Raw genomic sequence first — 19,245 nt, 5'->3', positions numbered from 1 at the left:
TTGCATGCTCCTTGTGGGTGAGCTACGGAATCCGGATCCATTGTGTCCGGTTTGCGTAGTAACCGCACTATCAGTGTCGGTCATTCGTGTATATGCTCACGTATTCATTTTGAATTATATATTTATCGTTTACCAAAACGAATCCTTTCCCACATCCAAACTCCCAGTGTTTTCTTGTGGAAGTGCAGAGGACTCCTCGGCTTCTGTAAAGCAAGTAACACGTCAACATTTCCCGCCCATTCCCAAATTGACCTGCATTCGGACGCAGCCGGCGCCGGTATTGTTTATTATAATAATGAGAGCACCAGTACTTACACATTGAGGATGCTACTGATCCCGAGTAGTGTCCGTTGGTTCCCTGTGTAAGTACAGCTGTTCTTGCAATAACGGAGTAGCAACTGCGGGCGGTCAATCATGCTCATGCTCATACTCATGCTCACTTCGAATAGATTTTATTATTTGAAATAGGCATCAATTCTATCAATGACGCAGAATGTCCGTTGGATCACATCCGAGATATTATTGCGTCTATGCCATATAAATTATGACGCGGCTTTAAGCAAAAAATGCCAAAATGTGATACCACCACTACAGGTTACGCCCAGGCCCGGATTTGGGGGGTGCTGAGGGGGCAAATAACCCGGGCCCCCCGATGTAGGGGGCCTCCCGAGAAGTGAAAAAAGTAAATATTATCGATGGATTATATTTTACATTAATGATTTTAAATTTAAAATACAAATCCGATACGATTTGCAACAGAGATATTATAACATGAGATTATATTATTTTAAAGTGAGTAGCAAATTCAAAATTTTTGGCTCAATTTTTCAGTTTCAATGAAAATCTATCTATTTGCTAATGAAAATCATTAAGGTTGAGCTTGAGCTTGAGCTTGAGCTTGATTGGCCGCCCGTGGATGCACTCCAGTATCGCCAATTCAGCTGCACTTACACAAGGAACCAACCGAATGACTGCTTGGGACTAACAGGCATCCTCAGTGTATAAGTGCTGGTGATCTTCTATTTTTAGGCAACAATGGCACCTGCCACGTCAGAATGCAGACCAATGAGGGGAAGGGGGAGGAATTGATGATGCATTGAACTGACTCCCACGTAGACCGTATATTCCACTGCATCCACGTCAGTTCATGCGGGAGTGTATGGATTGGGGGAAAGGCATGGCAGAGAGGTTTGCTTTTGTGGTTAGCAGACTGCCTATGTATCAGGCGTAAGAAAGGCGTGCGCGTGGAAGTAGGAAGCGTTAGGGAAACGGTTTCTTGTCCGTCTCTGGTTCTAGCGTTTGCTATGAACGAATAGATTGAGTGTGATATATTTAGAATGGAAGATAGAAGCAAGTGAGAGATATACAACTACAAAGTACGAGGAAAGGGACGGGCCTGGGATTGAACCCATGACCTTCTGCATATGAAGCAGAAGCGGTAGCCATCAGACCACCAACCCCGTCTGCTAATGAAAATCATTAAGGTTGTATCTAAAACTTTGAAACTTTTCGCGGGTTAATAATAGCAAACTTTTTGGAAAGATACTGTTAAAATTACAGTGCTCTATACTGCCCATGACTGCATATTTGTAACATTCGACAAAAGTAGGCATTGAGTAAATAAAATACCAAGTGTGCATTTTATGGCAGTATGGGACGAAACTAAAATTTGCCAAGAACTCAAAAGTGCCAAGAGTGATTTGAGTATATTGATTGAAAGTATTTATCATTTGGTGACTCTCCCCGGTATTAACTCGAAATTGTCAAAAATGACGAATGTGACAGACATGCAGTTATAGCCAGTATATCCTGGAATAATCTTGAAAAGACGAAGAAACTCGATAATTCATTGATTTTCTTGTTTTGGAATTTCGATATTTCCATAGTATACTGTACTCCTTTCCATTTGTTCCAGATTCTAATAAATTTGTATTATTTTTTTAATGATTTTGTTGTAATACTAGAATTTACTACAATTCTGACCCAAATCCACAGATTTTGTTTGAGTATTGCAATTTTTACTAAGTGTTTAGAATATATCATATTTTTGACCCAAATCTACAGAGTTTTTATAGAATTATATTTTCCTCGATTCCTAAATTGCAAACCCAAGTGGATAGATTAATAAAAAAAAACTTGCTATGGTCTTTGCAGGATTTCCGCTCGACGGCTATCTACAAATGCATCAGTAAGTTGTCTTAGGGTGCATTGTTCTTGAAAACTGTTGGCAATATCGGGAACATTAAAGTTTTTAAGAAAGTAACTAAGACTTGAGCCTTGGGGAAGGCTCATATTGTTAATTCTGGAAGTTGTTAGTTGTCCAATAGTGCAGCTCATGTGCTTTTCTGAAGGCAATTGCTCCTTGTCCACAAAGACTAGTTCAATATCTTATTAAAGCAACGCTAGGCAATCGTTTGTTCTTTTACCGTTACGAAAATCAAATTAAGTATTTTAAAGCATATTGTTTTATCCAGTCGCGATATGAACCGTTTTTTCAACAATAATGGTAGCAAAACAGAAAATGTCTATACAATAAAATAAAGTACTTAACGATTTGCCTATTGCTTCATTAACAACTGTCATTCTGCAGCAAAATTGTAAAAAAAAATAACATAATCTTTGCTATTGGTACTCAAGTCATTTTTTATTTTGGACTTGATTGAGAACGATTCAGTTAAAATTCAATCTCATTATCCATGACTTCTCAAGTATTTTATACAGATTATTTATTTTACGCAACATTTACGAAGTAATGTGGGTATATTCGAATTCGAATTATATTACCTTTTTTGGGAGTTTTCCAAATATCTTATTTTCATAATACTAAGTTTTCCGTATCATTTTGTACCAAGAGCCCCCGTAAAGAGATCTGACCCGGGCCTCCCGAGGCTCAAATCCGGCTCTGGTTACGCCTTTGGTTTCCATCATATGGGCTAATGGACTATGCCCTCCCATCGCGGGGAGGGATAATTTGACATGAGCAATAGTTTGACCAAAATTTACAATGATTTGCTCACTTTTTCATATTAATTAGCCCTTTTTATTCCGTTTCCTTAAATGCACGATATTTTGGCTGTCAAAGTATAATAACTCTAAATATAAAGGTACAACACAGCATTTATATTTTTCCGCTTGTTCAATGGTTGAACTTTTAATAAGTAACAAAATAAACGACAAATATACTGTACTTTTTGAATTATAAATTCGAAGCGCAAAATGTTCGAGTGGCAGGATCAAACATGTCGCGCGTTGGTCTAGTAAGTGAAAAAGTGGCGTGATCGGTGAGTTCGGTTGGAGTAACTGAAAAAGTGCCGCGATCGGTTAGTTCTGTTTGATCCTTCGACCTTGACGCTTGCTCCTGGGCAGTGCGTCAAGAAAGCCCGAACAGTTTTTTTTTTTTTATTCTTTTTGGGTCGCGCGCTTATTTTTTTTTCCTGAGTGCTTTTTTATAGCCGAGCAAACGAGTGAAGTCGAAAGTGGATTGTGGCTGCTCAGTCAAGGATAACGGATCAATTGGTGAGCTCGTTTCATGTTACTATTTCTAATCTATAAAATATGTATGACTGCACATTCAATCGTTACAATGGTGGGATGTAAATATGATTTTTCAACAAACTATGGATGGTTCGTCACTGTGAGTGTCGACACAAACTCTGATTCATGATTTATTTATGTTTAACATTTTTTTTTTCAGAACACCTCTTATATACTTTTATTTTTGTAATTAAAAAAACTTTGAATGGTTCGACACTACAAGTGTAGACTTGCGAAAGGTTCACTTTATTCAACAAACTTTGGATGGTTCGCCACTGTAAGTGTCGGCATAAGAATAAGAGTGTTCTATGATGTCCCAACCAATCGAGTTTTTTGTTTCTTTTCAAATGAGTAAAATATAATAACACATGTTTTCGTCCTGACAGCTGTAGGAATGTTACATTTAGGTATTTGTTCAACAAACTTTGAATGGTTCGTCACCTCAAGTGTCGGCATAATTTTTCTCTACATAGAAATTGTTCATATCAAATCAAAATATTATATTTACGTATAAGCATGTATATATCTCACAAATCATTGTTTATCATGGTCTAATCGCTTATCAAAGTGAATCCTATGACCCAACGATCCTCCCCATTAACAAACATCCCTCCCAGTAACCTTTGTGGAGATGCAGAGGCAAACACGGTCTCCAAAAAGCAAAGGTTACACACTAACATTCCTTCCCCCAATCCCACCTGACTGCAAGGACGTGGCCGGCGCCGTTATTGACCCTGTATAAATAGAGGCACTGAATTATGCACACTAAAGAAGATTATGGCCAATCCCAGCCGAACTTCTAGTTGATTCTTTGTGCATTTTCACTGACTTCGGTCAATCACGGAATAGCAACCATTGATATGTGTAGTCAGTCTAAGCTAAGCTAAGCTAAGCTATAAATTCGAAGCGCAAAATGTTCGAGCATACAGGACTTTCCCCTAAGTAGTTCTCACGTAGCTTTATGTTTGTCATTTAATTACATCAAACATGTTATCAACAAATATAAAATGTGCTCCAAAATTACACTGACCTATTTTGCTTCTCACTTTTATCTCTTACATATTAGGAACCCAAACGTTAAAGGTGTAAATGGCATTATGTTGGAATTAAGCAAAGTATACAAATTTTACTGTTTCCGAGCTTTCAGCTGTATTTTCACGTGGTTTTTCCGTTCGGTACAAAAAATAACACAATTCGAAGAATATTGGCTTGCTTTTCTGGCTCCCATACAGTTTTAATGGAATGAAAAATTATTGAACCATCTTTCTTAGAACTAGTTTTTTATAACACCCCTTTGCTTCATTCAAATAAAATGTGCACAACTGTAATCAGCTCGACGGTTGCCCACCTTGCTGTTAGCAAAAAAGGTTTCGGGTCAACGTTATTCATGAAGGTAAATCACCTACCGTGTGCTGTTAGTTTCTTTGTAGTTTATCAGCAAGTGCAGCACAACCTCCCGATATTCCAGCACGTAGAAGATATTGTTCTGCAGCATCAGAAAGAGGTCTTTGGCTTTCTCGTCTGGCAGCTTTTGCAGCGCCTGCAGACTGTGCAGCATCTCACGGTAAGCCTGTCCGGTTCATTAAAATTGTGATTATGATGTCGGAGAGCGCACATAGTTAAATACCGGAAATCCCAGCGAGTGGAATGGGATCCATGCATGTGCGACCCCCGATGTGGTTGGTCAGTGATCCGTGCAGCAGTTCCGGATGGCAGGCAGAACCGGCAGAAGTGGCCACCGGTGTTCAGTGGACCATTGAACAATGCAATCAGCGGGAAAAGTTATTGCCGTGCGCCACCAGCCGGAAGAGCATAGACAGGCAGCATCATGGAAGGAAAGAAAGAAAACAGCAATAATTTAATATTTATAAAATTGCTTCAAACGACGCTCGGGAAGAAACAGGATTGCATAATATTACCTGCACAGCCACATGGAGACGCCTAGCCCAAAGACGAGCGCGGGTTTTATCCGAACCCATCATGTCAACGAAGTGTTCTATCCGGGTTATGATCCAATGGAAGCATGGTACGCTGAGAGATTCGCTGAAAATTTTAAAAGAAGAAACAAAAATTAATCATAGCCCAACTTTACGAAAAAGTTTTCAAAAGTAGTTCAAAATGCAACAAAAACTTCAGAATCTTAACGATCACAGCGGATTTTAAATTCTTTTTAAAATTATATTAAATTTCCTCTTTCATAATATATTGATAACAGTTTTTGATAAAAAAAAATGGAATTAGGATTACCTTTTGATTTCATCAGATAAAACTACTGTTGCTTACAGAAAACAACTACTTGCACATACTTTAAATCAAATAAATATCAATTATTTCAAAGTCATTGTATCAATAAATATAGCATTTTTTCAAATCCGAAATCAAAACTGAGTTCCGCAAAACGGGTTATTTTTGATAATGCGGGTGACTTTGATAGTGGGAGACCCACAACATACTAAACGATATTGAAGGGACCATCGAATTAGGGAGTTGCCTGTAAATAACATAATAAAAAGGAAGTTTGGAAACCCCTGATGTGAAGCGTCAATGAACCATTCAATTTTGGTTTACAATATGAAAACACATACAAGCTCCATAACATTCAATATAATCAGAACAGTGTCGTATCATTTTGCCGTTTCAACCGTTGAAATTACTCCTACATCAAATCCCTGCTCGGAACGCTCTCTCATCCGGTGTCAACACTTGCAACCACCCAATATCACCCACATATCTCACACGTTAAAGACAAATTTGCCACTACCGAGCCGGATGGCCCGGAAGCAGTCCGACGACGTCGTCATCGTCCTCGCCATTCGGTGTCGGAAGATCCGCTGTTTTACGTGAGAAGTTAAGCGTTGTGTAAAATTCTTACTGTTGTTTTCGCCGTCTATTGGCATGCTCTGTTGGCGGGACGCCATCTCACCAGGGCATGAGCAGATACCCACCAACCAACAGAGTTTAGTGTCTACGACCAGAGTTGTTTGAATTTTGATGGCATATTAATGCTAAATAAGCTTTCCCCTTTGGATTCGAGTCTTTCTCCTTCCACGGTCCGAAATGTGTGGCTGTCTGGGGCGATGATGTTCTTGGTACCAAGCAAACAATGGTCATCCTCTGAAGCAGAGGTCTGCAAATAGTGGTAAGCGTGTTAGCAGTAATAGTTCATTCAGAAGGAGTACATAATATAAATTATAAACAATAATATCAAGTTACCAAAATTTTAGTAGTATCCTCAACATTTGAATATTTAGATCACCAAACGTCATTATAAAAGTTTGTGCAGATTCGTTCAAGACATAAAGGAGTTGAACGAGTTTTATGTTTGTGGAGTAAGTAGGGCCAAAAATTCAAGCTTAGTGGAATAATCCATATTTCCAGAATGGCAATAATGATTAAGAAGAAGCAAATACCACAAAGTAGAACTTCAGCAATGGCTACAAATTTTCTGTACAAATTTATGTCAAAATATTTACCCATTTTTAGTTATACCTACCTTGATATCTTGATGGCTACAGCGTAGCGTCACGCCATTGCCGGGCGTATTGTAGAGCTCCATCTACGTCGGACTCGGGCGAAACTTCTCGAACGTTTAGGGTCGCCAGGTCCTCTTCCACTGCGTACAGCCAGCGAATTCGTGGTCTTCCCCGAAGCCGCCGACCTCTACCTAGTTCTCTGCTGAATATTATTTTCACAATTATTTCTTACGACATTCGCACTAAGTGACCAGCCCACTGAAGTCTGCCATATTTGACATGATTGATAATATTCGCATCTTTGTACACTTGATACAACTCGTGATTCATGCGTCTGCGCCACACACCATTTTCGAGTTTCCCACCGAGTATTGTCCGCAGCACTTTACGCTCGAAAACACCGAGAGCTTTCCGATCTGACTTTTTCAACGTCCCCGCTTCGTGCCCGTGTAGAACCACCGGAAGAATCAATGTTTTATACAGGGCAAATTTTGTTTCCGTTTGCAAGCTGCGGGACCTAAGCTGGTTACGTAGTCCGTAAAAGGCCCTATTCGCAGCCGCAACACGTCTTTTCACTTCGCGGGAAACGTCGTTGTCACATGTCACAAGTGTTCCACGGTAAACAAATTCTTCAACATCTTCAAACACATTCCCATCAAACACTACCTCAGCACCTACACCACCATGCCTGACTCTATCTCTACCTGCAACCATGTACTTCGTTTTGGTAGAATTAATGGTCAGGCCTATCCTTGCTATCTCCCTCTCTAGAGGCACGAAAGCCTCTTCCACTGACCTGCGATCGATTCCAATTAGGTCTGCAACGTCCGCAAAGCCAAGGAGCATGTGCGACCTTGTGATAATAGTGCCATTTCTCTGCACGTCAGATCTCCTAATAGCACCTTCGAGTGCAATGTTGAACAGTAAATTCGAAAGTGCGTCTCCCTGCTTCAATCCGTCTAACGTCACCATTTTCAGACATTATCTGCCAAAGCTCATTTCTTTTCACTGAGTCGTACGCCGCCTTGAAATCAATAAACAGATGATGAGTCTGCAAGTTATACTCCCGGAATTTGTTTAGGATCATTCGCAAGCTAAACATCTGGTCCGTTGTCGAACGCCCCTCACGAAAACCAGCTTGGTATTCGCCGACGAACGACTCCTCGAGCGGTCTCAGTCTGTTAAACAGGATGCGCGACAGAATTTTGTACGCCGAATTCAGCAGGGTAATTCCTCTGTAATTGGCATACTCCAGTCTGTGCCCTTTCTTGTAGATAGGGCGGATGAGGCCATCCAACCAGCCGGTGAGCAATTCTTCGTCCTCCCATACCTTCAGAAGTACTCGGTGGATCGACTGGTAAAACTGCTCGCTTCCGTGCTTGAGAAGCTCGACCGGGATCTCGTCCTTCCCAGCAGCCTTACAGTTCTTCAGCTCGCTGATAGCCTTTTTAACCTCTCCTATGGTCGGTGGGTCCACAGCTTGATCGTCATCGTCTATGTTCATCCTGTTCCTCGCTACATTTCCATGTTCACCGTTCAACAATTGCTGAAAGTGCTCCTTTCACCTGGCAGTCACCGCCGTTTTATCGGTCAGCAAATTCCCTTCTCGATCATGGCGGGCACTGGTACGGTATTGTGCCGCGCACCATTGACCGTTGCATAGAATCTCCGCATATCATTCCGATTCATGCTTTCTTGAGCGTCAGCTACCACACTTTCTTCGTGCTGCTTCTTTTTTCTGCGGAAGATGCGCTTTTCTTCGGCTCTCGCTGCCCTGTACCGCTCTCTGTTCTGTCGGGTACCGGCCACAAGCATACGGTTTCTGGTAACATTCTTCATGTCTGTCACTCTCTGGCACTCTTCATCGAACCAGTCTCTAGTTGCTGACGGTACTGCGCAGCTACCCCATCAGTAGACAAGCGTTGTATATTGAAGCGCAGCGTTCTGTTTGTTGTGGAACTCGTGGCGCTGAATAACCGCGCCCGAATTTCAGCTACAACGAGATAATGATCCGAGTCGACATTAGGGCCTCAGAATGTCCTGACATCCATGACATCTGAGAAATGTCGCCCATCAACCAGCACGTGGTCTGTTTGGGAGCAGGCATCGCCACTCGGGTGTCGCCAGGTGTGTTTGCGGATATTCTTTCGTGCGAAGTAGGTACTGCTGATTGCCATCCCTCTAGCAGCAGTGAAGGTTACTAGCCGCAGGCCATTATCATTGGTAACGGAATGAAGGCTTTCCGTTCCAATGACGGGTCGGAAGAAATCTTCTTTCCAGATCTGCACATTTGCGTCGCCGATGACTATCATGACGTCTTGTTTTGGGCACTCTCCGTAGGCCTTATCCAGGCTCTCATAGTACTTATCCTTTATGTCATCGGGCTTATCGTTCGTTGGCCCATATATGCTGATCAGGCTGTAGTTGAAGAACTTGCCCTTCATTCTCAACACACAGATTCGGTCGCTTACCGGTTTCCACCGAATAATTCGCTTCATCTGCTTCCCAATCACTATGAAGCCAACTCCACGTTCTGCTCTGCCGCCACCGCTGTAGTAGATGTGGTACTTGAATGAAGCGTTGGCGATGGGGTCCACCGCTCGGAATTCACGTTGTCCGGTTCTCGGCCAGCGTATTTCCTGGATAGCTGCCACGTTCACGCCGACATTCCGCAGTTCACGAGCCAGGAGCCCAACACGCGCGGGTTCATTCAAAGTTCTCACGTTTCAAGATACAACTTTCCAATCTTTGTCCTTTGTTCGTTGGCGGGTCTGTTGCCGTAAAATCAATCCGTTTGCTCTACTTTTGCCTTTCTTGGTTCGCGAAATATTTTTCGATTGGAAAAAAATGATAAATAACCCGGCCTATTGGAAAATGGGAGTGAGCCAAAGAACGAGCTACTTCGCTTGACGGTTGAAACGAAAAAAGAAAGAGTTTGTTCACGATGCAGTAAAATTCGAAAAAAAAACAGCCTACTATAGTGATGGATACAAATAAAATTGCGTAAGTGGATTGCTTGACATGTCGCTCTAACAATTCTGTACACCTGGGAGGGAGGCACAGATACTACACACGAAATTTGATACAACATTTTTCCAAACTGCAAGATAACTCCAGTTTGCCAACGACAATCAAGGCAGGCTTGGTGCAAATCGCTAGTTTACATTTGTTGTGTACCTTCGATCTTTCTGGACAAACATTGAAAAAGGGCCACAATTTTCTATGCGTTCAATTATCAGTTTTATTGAAAACAGTAAAAAGAGCCTCATTCCAGTACGTTAAGTGAAGTATGCACTTCAACAGAAAAGTAATCGCCTATCTCGATGCGTGGGAAATTTCTTGCAAGAAATGCTCAAGAAAAGCATTTTTCTTTGATCGCAGTATGCAGTTGAAAAGAAATGTCAATTCAAATGGAGCTCACTGTAGGAAATTTCTTGAACATTTCTTGGGCAGAAATTTTTACTTTTCTTGAGCGGAACAGCATACTTAGCTTCACAATCAATTAGAATAAACGGCACCCTCGTGACGTTACTTTTGAATGTGCATGAATTGATTCTAATTCGATTTTTGCTACTTTTGATGAAATGCCAAAATATGCTTTGGCTAGTTACGCGCTTTTATCATGTTTGTCCATTGTTTAAGATCCGGGCTCACAGTGACAGTTCGTGACAGCATAATCTAGGCTCACTGTGACGTAGAGAAATTTTGTATTGGTTTCTCCCTCCCAGCTGTACACCACCTTATCAATTCAGCGAGAATTGATCATGTACAGTGCACGAGCTGTACAGTACAATACCTAATATGGTATGATCACTGAATCAATTGTCACCCACCATGCAGCAACAAAGACATTGTCATCTCTTATTTTAGTTGCAACAATTTTATTCCGCAACATCAGCTTATCACCACTTGAACAGAATATGACAATGATCGATCACCACGTGCGCAACGATTTCCTGGGTATCATACCGTATGATACAAACAATATGGTATGCTATAGACAGGTGCTAGTTATGCATGCCTGCTCCGGTAGAAAATTGCTGTGAATTTAACATTTCAATTTTTGTTGCCAAAACTGTAAATCATTCTAGCCCTCATTTGAAGATTTAATGCGGAAACTCTACCCTTGATTCACTGTACAATTTATGAATAACTTTGTGATTTCAAAAGATAGCGTCATGACACGTTCAACAAAAACCCGGGTTTTCATGACAAACAACTTTGTAGAGATTACAAACATAAATATTAAAAATCTTGGAAAAAAGTTATGCCAAAAATTCTAATTTTTAGAGGTCATTCTCGTAAAATGGCATATACCGTCGTGCGGGATGACATTGGTCCATAAGGGTGACTTTGGGCCAAGATTTTTACAGCAAACTAAAACCAAAATAATGAAAACAATGTGGCAAGCTTCAAGAATACGTTATAAATAGCCACTGGATGGTCATGGATTAGTTTTTTTCCTCCCGTGCTAGTCAAGAGATGCATCGAAAAGGGCGGTCAAAGTCACACCCTAGGACCATTGTCACCCCGCACGGCGGTATCTCAAAAAGTATAAGATATAGAAAAATCGTGCTTTCGACAAAATTGCTGCTCATTGCCTCTTCTACGACTATTCCGAGGATACCATACCATATCTATCTATCTCTTTTTGCATCAAAAGATCATACCAAGAAACTGCTTCGTACTATCTGTATCGCTAAAATCAATGGTTTGGGCGCTATTCGAAAAGTGCACGAAACCGACAAAACAAAACACAGAGCAGTCAATGTGGGACGCCACTTGTGGCATTGCGAACCTCTTTTTTCATTAGAAGACGCAAATGAAACCCTTCCTGGTGAGTAGCGTGGTGCACTTGCGAGCACCACTGACTACGGTAGGTCGAGAACTGCAATGCTTAGCTACAAAAGCATTAGTGTTTCGTGGCATTCCGGAACCAAAGCGTATGCGGTTTTCCCTTTTCATCGTCGGATGGTTCCAGTCCTGATCCAAAGTCATGTGTGTGGGATACCGTTCTCATTTGCTAGGATGGGCTATGACTTGGTTGCGTGTTGATCATCAACCACGATGCTCTTCCGTTGTTGTCAGTGAAGAAGGTATATATTACTGCTACTCTAATCAAAATTTAGTGGATGACTTTCTAGTTAATTATTATCTTGTTTGATAATATTGCTTGTATTCTATAATATTACTACAGCATCGTCGTTCACAGTTCCTTACGAGATTTTACGAAATTGCAAGTAAGAATCAAAAGCATCAAAGGCATATTTTCACTAAACATTGTATTATCCCTTGAAGAAACCATTGAGTTTGAGTAAATGTTGAGTTGGAGAATATCGAGTAGAGGAGAATTTACTGTAGATGTTTACAATCCAGCGATTCGGCAATTTTATGGAATATTCTTGAAATACACATTTAACAATTCGTAGACAAGCATTTTCGTATTTATTGTTTTCCACTAACGCTTCTCGCACTGGATGGATTTTAAGTAGTTCAAACAAACAATTTAATTGTCTTCTTCTTCTTTTTGGTATTACGTCCTCACTGGGTCAGAGCCTGCTTCTCGTATCTCTTGTGGCAGGTATTACGCTGATATTCTATGCCCAGGGAAGTCATGGAAATTTCCATAACGAAAATATCCTGGCTCGAACGCGAATCGAACCCAGACACCTTCAGCATGGCGTTGCTTTGTAGCCGCGGACTTTAACCACTCGGCTAAGGAAGGAATTTCATTGTATAAAACAAATTAAAGTATTTGTCCAGAGCTCTTCAGGTATCCCTCCCAAGATTTCTTCAAAAGTTCATTGAGTGATTCTTTCAAGTTCTTTCTGTGGAATTAATTGAAAGAAACACCCTAGAAGTATTTCTAAAAGATTTCTAAAGTTTGCTCTGGTGAAACTTCTGTAAAATTCCAGTGTGATTTTTTGAAGGAATTCCTTGAAAAGCATCGGACAAAATCCCCGATGAAGCTAGTGTAGGAATGATCGGAAATAGTACTGGAATTTAAGTCATGATGTTTGCTGGTATGAAACCATACATACAATTTTGAAGAAATCGTGAAGAACGGCTGTCAAATCGTTAGATCTAGGATGTTACTAACATTTTAAACGTATTTTTTTGTTCTTTATTTATTAGAACTTCAGACCTATAGAGGACGAATGTCGAATGTTATGGCTATTTGAAGATGTTTGCTAGGTCATATTAAACCAAACACCATAGGAAGAGATATATATGGCTGTTGTAGCATACCAGTTGGATCCATAACCCAAAATAAAACCCATGTTGTAAAATAACACACACCAACCATCCTAGCACCAAAGCAATGACCAGGCAATTATGCAATCACAAACGGCACATATGGAAGTCATTAACCACCGAGGTGCATCGTTCTATCGGCTCACCTTACCTCCCTCGGTGAGGTCCGGAGCTGGTTGCGGGCAACTCGGAGGAGTCAAATAACAAGCCAAGCCAAAGTGATCGCGACAAATAACCGATATTGCTTAGCATGCAAAGATGAACTTTTTGGTCACATTGTCAATCCAGTTGTCTCACCTATGCAACAAATTACTCTTTCTATCATACACACTTTAGCAAACTGTTCCAGACCTTGAAAATGTATAAAAACCTTTGAACTGCAATAAACGTGACGATTCTGATACATTAGCTCGACCCAATTGGACGTGTCCAAATTTGGCCATCGACCACTAATTGAAGAACCCTTGAGCGACCCAACTGACAGACGTCAGGATGGCTATCGTTTAGCAAGTTAAGTCAAGTTCGTCGCGATTCAATTAAGAACAGCGAGGTTCGCAAAACCACGCTGTACCGCGGCGTACCAATGATCGCGGCGTACCAGTGATAAGTGGCCTAAAAGTGATAAGTGACCTAAAAGTGATAAGTAACTTAAACTGTGAGTGATGACATTAAGCAATCAAAAAAGTAATCATCCATGACGTGGAAGCCCACACTAATGTACTCCTCCTCTCAAAAAGCAACAGCAATTAATATAAATCTTTAAGAAAAACATTATTCCGACGGTTGTTTTATGCTTTTCGGTTATGCGCCTCTGCAGCAACTATGATGAACTTGGTTTCTGAGCAAAACCACACACACCACTGAGAGCAGACTATCCGACGGTCTCGGCCTCAAAGTTGGGCTTGTATCAAAGCTCTGATTTTCCCACACCACACAAACCAGACCTCTAGCACGCCAGTCAAAGCAGCGGTGCACAGTGGGACGAATGTTAAAAAAACGTGAACTTTTTGAAATGAAGCGTCAAAACGCGTTCGAATTGGGTAACCAAAATATGTAGTTCGGAATTTCGCCACTATAAACATCATTTTTTTTATTTTACTATTTTAAAAAATGGTGTCTTTGGCGAAGCATATCAATTTGCTGAAAGCAGCAACTCTCCAACTGGCCTACACTGAAAAAAAAATGAATAAAAAAAAATTTAAAGTCGATTTAACAAAAACGCCATTTTTTTGTTTTAATTAAATTTTATCTCAAAATAAGTAATAATATTCACTACCAGCCGTCCAAACAGTGCGAGATGGCAGGGTGGCCACCAAATATTCATTTTGAAATTCCCGCTTTTTTCCCGGTTTTTCCGGTACAAATTTCATTATTTTCCCGGTTTTTTATTGAGGGGCCCAAACTGAAAAAAAATCTACTTCAAGCTTTTCAATGGCATTTTAAGGAGATTTTTACGACCAATCGGAAAAATAATATTATTTGTAGAAGATTGGCTTGTTTTTGGCTTCCACACAATTAGTATAAAATGGAAAATAACTAAAAAAACTTGAGTCTTTTTTCTCAAAACTAGGTTTCTGTCACTTATACCCTCATTTAGCTCAATTGTGCTATTCTATTCTTGGCACTTTCAATTCACTTTGACAGGGATTTGTTTTAAAAGTTACCAAGCCCATGTTTACCAACAACTAGTTGTCCCGGCAAACGTTGCATTGGCCAGTAGGCCGTATACATTTCTAGTATTCGTTTTCTCAAATTTATAGTATTCGTTTTCTCAACTTTCTCGGAGGATTTTGAGAAATAATATTTCACACGCAAATGTCCAACCCCTTGAGGAAAACAAAAGTGAAAGAATTGTTCAAATCGATCGTCTTGTTCTCAAGCCAACTTGTGACATAAAAACACCATTCCATTTTCATTTATATAGATATGCCTCTTTTGTGCATCTTACTACAATGTTTAAAAGTATTTCAATACATAATCTTTTTTTTTATCTTCATAGAAATGAAGAGTTTAAGGTAAGGATGAAATAAAGCAAACAAAGCCAACGGTGTTGAATCATGTATCTCAACTTGTTTATACAACTTTTGGTCAATTAGGTAACGAATGACACATTAGAAGCTCTTATGAATGATTTTCAAGAACATTTGGATTTATTGATTTATTTAAAGTAACTATAGAAAATTTTGAGTGCTTAAACTCAGACATGTCCAAACACTGCACTGCACGGCGAGCCTCTCTGTAACACACCACCGGGCGTACAAAATACAGCACTCAGCTCTCGTGCATATAAACGAACACGACACGCAGCAATCGAGACACCGGTGTCGGTGCTCGTGTTCATTTTTGCCACCGTGCTTTATTATTCGGATAGCACCGTAGCCGAGTGTTACCGATTTTAGAAGACACTCGTGCAGTTTTAACGTTCGGTGTTGCGCATTTTTGGTCGATGCTGCGCGGTGCTGGTAGGTGACGAGTTTATAGAATGCAAAGGGATAACACAAAAACTACTGCTGGTAGGTATCGAATCTAATGAATCGCGTTGTACCATCTATGATTATGATACATTTTGTTATGCGTAGGTTTTATTTCGCATTGGGTAATTGATGTACGGTTTTATGGAGTTAAAAGATTATTCAGATCAAAGGTTCATTCATGTTTCGATCACAGCTTGGATTAAAAATGGATAATTCTACATGATGTGATACATTTGAACGCGTTCAGTTCGCTGCTATATTCATTATAATTTAATTGAACTTATCATCAATTCAGGAAATATTTCCCAGATATAATCCTAAATTCATGCTTCGGTTACTGTGGACCAATGCACGAGTTCACTAATTTGACGTTTGAGCAGTGCCGAAGTGATTCGTTGCCATGGTCTCGTAAATAACACGGCACCTCTCAAACGTCAGATAGTGAATTCGTGCATCGGTCCATTGTAATGCATTCGCGACTACGAAACAAAATGAGATTAACACTCGCACTTATGGAAAACCTCGTAAGGAACTGTCATCGTGTGCGTGAAAAAAAAAGCAAAAAATATATCTCTCCTTGTTTTTCTCACAGAAAACCGAGGAAAGCAGCAGCAGCTTCGTAGTCCCAAATGAGCCTCTGTACGTGCCATAAATTCTTTTGTTTTCATGACTTTTACTGTGCGCCGTGTGTTGGTGCTGTCTCGCTCTCTCTCACGGACAACTTGAAAACAGGGCGCACAGTAAAAGTCAAACATTTTATAGCATGCAGAGGCTCATTGCGACCTGAACGGGCCGTTCGAGAGCAGCGACAGGCTCTGGCTCGAAAGTTCAATGCCTACTGCGTTCTCGTGAAAAATTTGAACGCACTCCTTTCATTTTTGGCTCGCGTTCAGTTCAAAATGCATCACTGGGCATAGGTTTTTCATATGGTCTTACTTGAAGTGATCAATTTCTACAAGAATCTTATCCAATTTCGAAACATATTTTAGCATTTAACGATAGACGGTCACCAATTCTAGTTTCGTTTGCAATAAACATTGCGTAATTTTATTTTATTTTGACTTAATTATAATTAAAGAACATTTTTGAATTGATTGTCTGATTCGCTTATATTCAAAGTAGATCAATAGGAGTAACACAATTATTTTGTATTGAAACAGTTATTTCACATGAATACCAGATTTCGATTGACTGTTAAGTCAATCAACCAGGACAGATTATGCTGATTAGTTTAATTTGTGAGCCGATTCTTATCTATTGAAATATATATTGTTTCTATGTTAAATTTAGCCATTACAAACACATTAATGAACTTCTAAAATTACTTTGTTAGTGAAGTTTAATCAACAGACACGGGAGGAAAACGACAGAAGTATTCAAAGGTGCAAAAATTATAAAAAGATATCAAGAGTTGCTTGACCAAAATTGTAGTTTAACCACATTTAGTTTAAATATGGTACAAAATACATTCATACTTTCAAATAATGTTTGATCGTGTTGGCGTAATCCATACTACTTTGCCATATTTAAAAAAAAAAAATATAATTAGGCTACTATTTAAGGCGATACGTCAACGTTTAACCAGTTTTTAATCTAATTTTTTTTTAAATGCGTATTTCAAAGATGTGTTATTCTACGCAAACGTTATTCTATATAATAAGTTTCATTTCTTCTAACACACCATCTTGCTTGGACTATGATTTCTCTATTTGTCGACTTTATCCGTTATGGATCTCCCCCTGCATGTGCATATAGTAGCACTATTTCAAATTTCTATTCTTACAGTACTGTTCCCGCGGATACGATCCGGTAGGGAATAATTATTACGAAGAGAGATACGTTCGAATTCACGGTTTATTTCAGACTGATTTGATACATAGAATTTCGCCCTATATATAGTCTTCTACCCTATTGTACTTGCATAGAATATTCTCGATGTGCATTGTTGTATACAATAATGTGTTGTGTCTAAACTGTTATACTATTGACGGACTGAATATTCTGGAACTGTCAGACAATAGAGAGAATGAAAATGTAAATAAACAATCGTTGGATTGTGTTCGGTCTGGAAAGATCGAAAAGTAAGTTAATTGCTTATGATTTAATGTTTTCAATAATTGTTGTGTTTCTTTTAGGTATGCGACAGATGAATGGTCTGTATTGTATTACAGGTGAGCAGAGTGTTGCCAGTATGGCGAATTTGTGGTGTGTTTGTGGCCTCAACATGAGGCATGTTCGTCCACCGGTGTGGTGCGGCATGGTGCACCCCGGTGGCTTGTTGTTGGCCACAACAAGTACACACTTCAATTATTTAACGGATCCCTGTGAAATCTCAACAGCTGAAAATTTCGACGAAATTACGGTGTTTTATTTCACCGAACTGTTCAGCTGTTGAGATTACGGTGAAATTCACCGATTTCCGGTAAAATGAGCTTAGTGGGTAGCTTCAGCTTTACTGCACAGAAGAAACTCAAATCAAAATCGTTTTTTTTTACATAGCTTTTATGTTTTTCCTATTACGAATAGAACACAAGCTTTCGACTGATTTAAAATAAATCCAAAATTTTCCTTCATTTCGTTGACCAAAACAATGGTTCGCTTAGTTGGTTAAATTAAATTAAAATGGTTAACTCTTCACCCTCATAGCAACAATATATTTTATAAAGATTCATAGCGAAACAGCCCTACAGTGCGACACTATAGGGGAACTATAAATGAACACATGAACAAAAAGATTAAAATAAAAATAAGTTACTAATTAGAATTGGTAAATCGATAGATCTTGTTACAAATAATCGATCTCAATTCATAACAAGAGTTCAAAAAGGTCCTTCCTATTCGTTAATTTAATTAATTTTAATTAATTCGTTCGATTAATTTTGTTCGGATAGCACAAACATTTTTTTTCGCGTTTATTGTATTGACGGCATTTAATTTCTGTCAAGCTTGAACAAAATTTGTTGAGAATAAATTATTTTCATTGTTTATTGTTCTCACGGATTGTCAGGATTCTCACCGAATCTAGGACCCAAATTTCATAGAATAGAATAGAGCTCAAGAAAATAATTTGAAAATCTTAGGCTTGACTCTGACGTAGTCATGAAGCATATTTTCACAGAATTCTGGGCAAAATGATCGTAGGATTCATTGCATTTTTTCTTAATTTCTTCAATAAAACATTTTTCACTAACTGACATTTGTTTGAGAATGTTGAATTTTTTTGCGCATCGAAATAAACAAATTTAGACGCGGCGTTCACAATTGTGTTTCTAAGATTTGGCTCGTGGATAAAAAAAGGTCTGACTATTTTGATTTTTAATGTGCTTCAATCATATATTTACACGATGTCAAATATTTGGCAGGATATCAAGCATTTGTTTAAAAGTTGAAATTTTTTTATGGTTTCCAATATTTACGTAAATGGTAGAACTGCTGTCAGTACCCAGCTTTATAAACGACATCTTGTACCGTTCACTTTATAACTTTGAAGAATAATGCAAGAAGTTAAA

At 39.4% G+C, this 19,245-nt stretch overlaps 1 protein-coding gene across 1 annotated transcript in view; it reads right to left on the bottom strand.

Annotated features, from left to right (window-relative positions):
* Positions 1 to 19,245, bottom strand: part of LOC5572105 (protein timeless homolog) — a 233,217-nt gene that overhangs the window by 200,170 nt on the left and 13,802 nt on the right. The window contains exons 3-4 of the mRNA XM_021849051.1: positions 5,454 to 5,577; positions 4,941 to 5,104 (exon numbers count right to left, since the gene is read on the bottom strand). Coding sequence (XP_021704743.1) covers positions 4,941 to 5,104; positions 5,454 to 5,577 — 288 coding nt within the window. The remainder of the gene's footprint in view (positions 1 to 4,940; positions 5,105 to 5,453; positions 5,578 to 19,245) is intronic.

This window comes from Aedes aegypti, chromosome 1 (genome assembly GCF_002204515.2).
Source record: "Aedes aegypti strain LVP_AGWG chromosome 1, AaegL5.0 Primary Assembly, whole genome shotgun sequence".
NCBI classification, from domain to species: Eukaryota; Metazoa; Arthropoda; class Insecta; order Diptera; family Culicidae; genus Aedes; species Aedes aegypti.
Note: the sequence above shows the minus strand (reverse complement) of the source record. Positions and strands in the feature narration are given on the sequence as shown.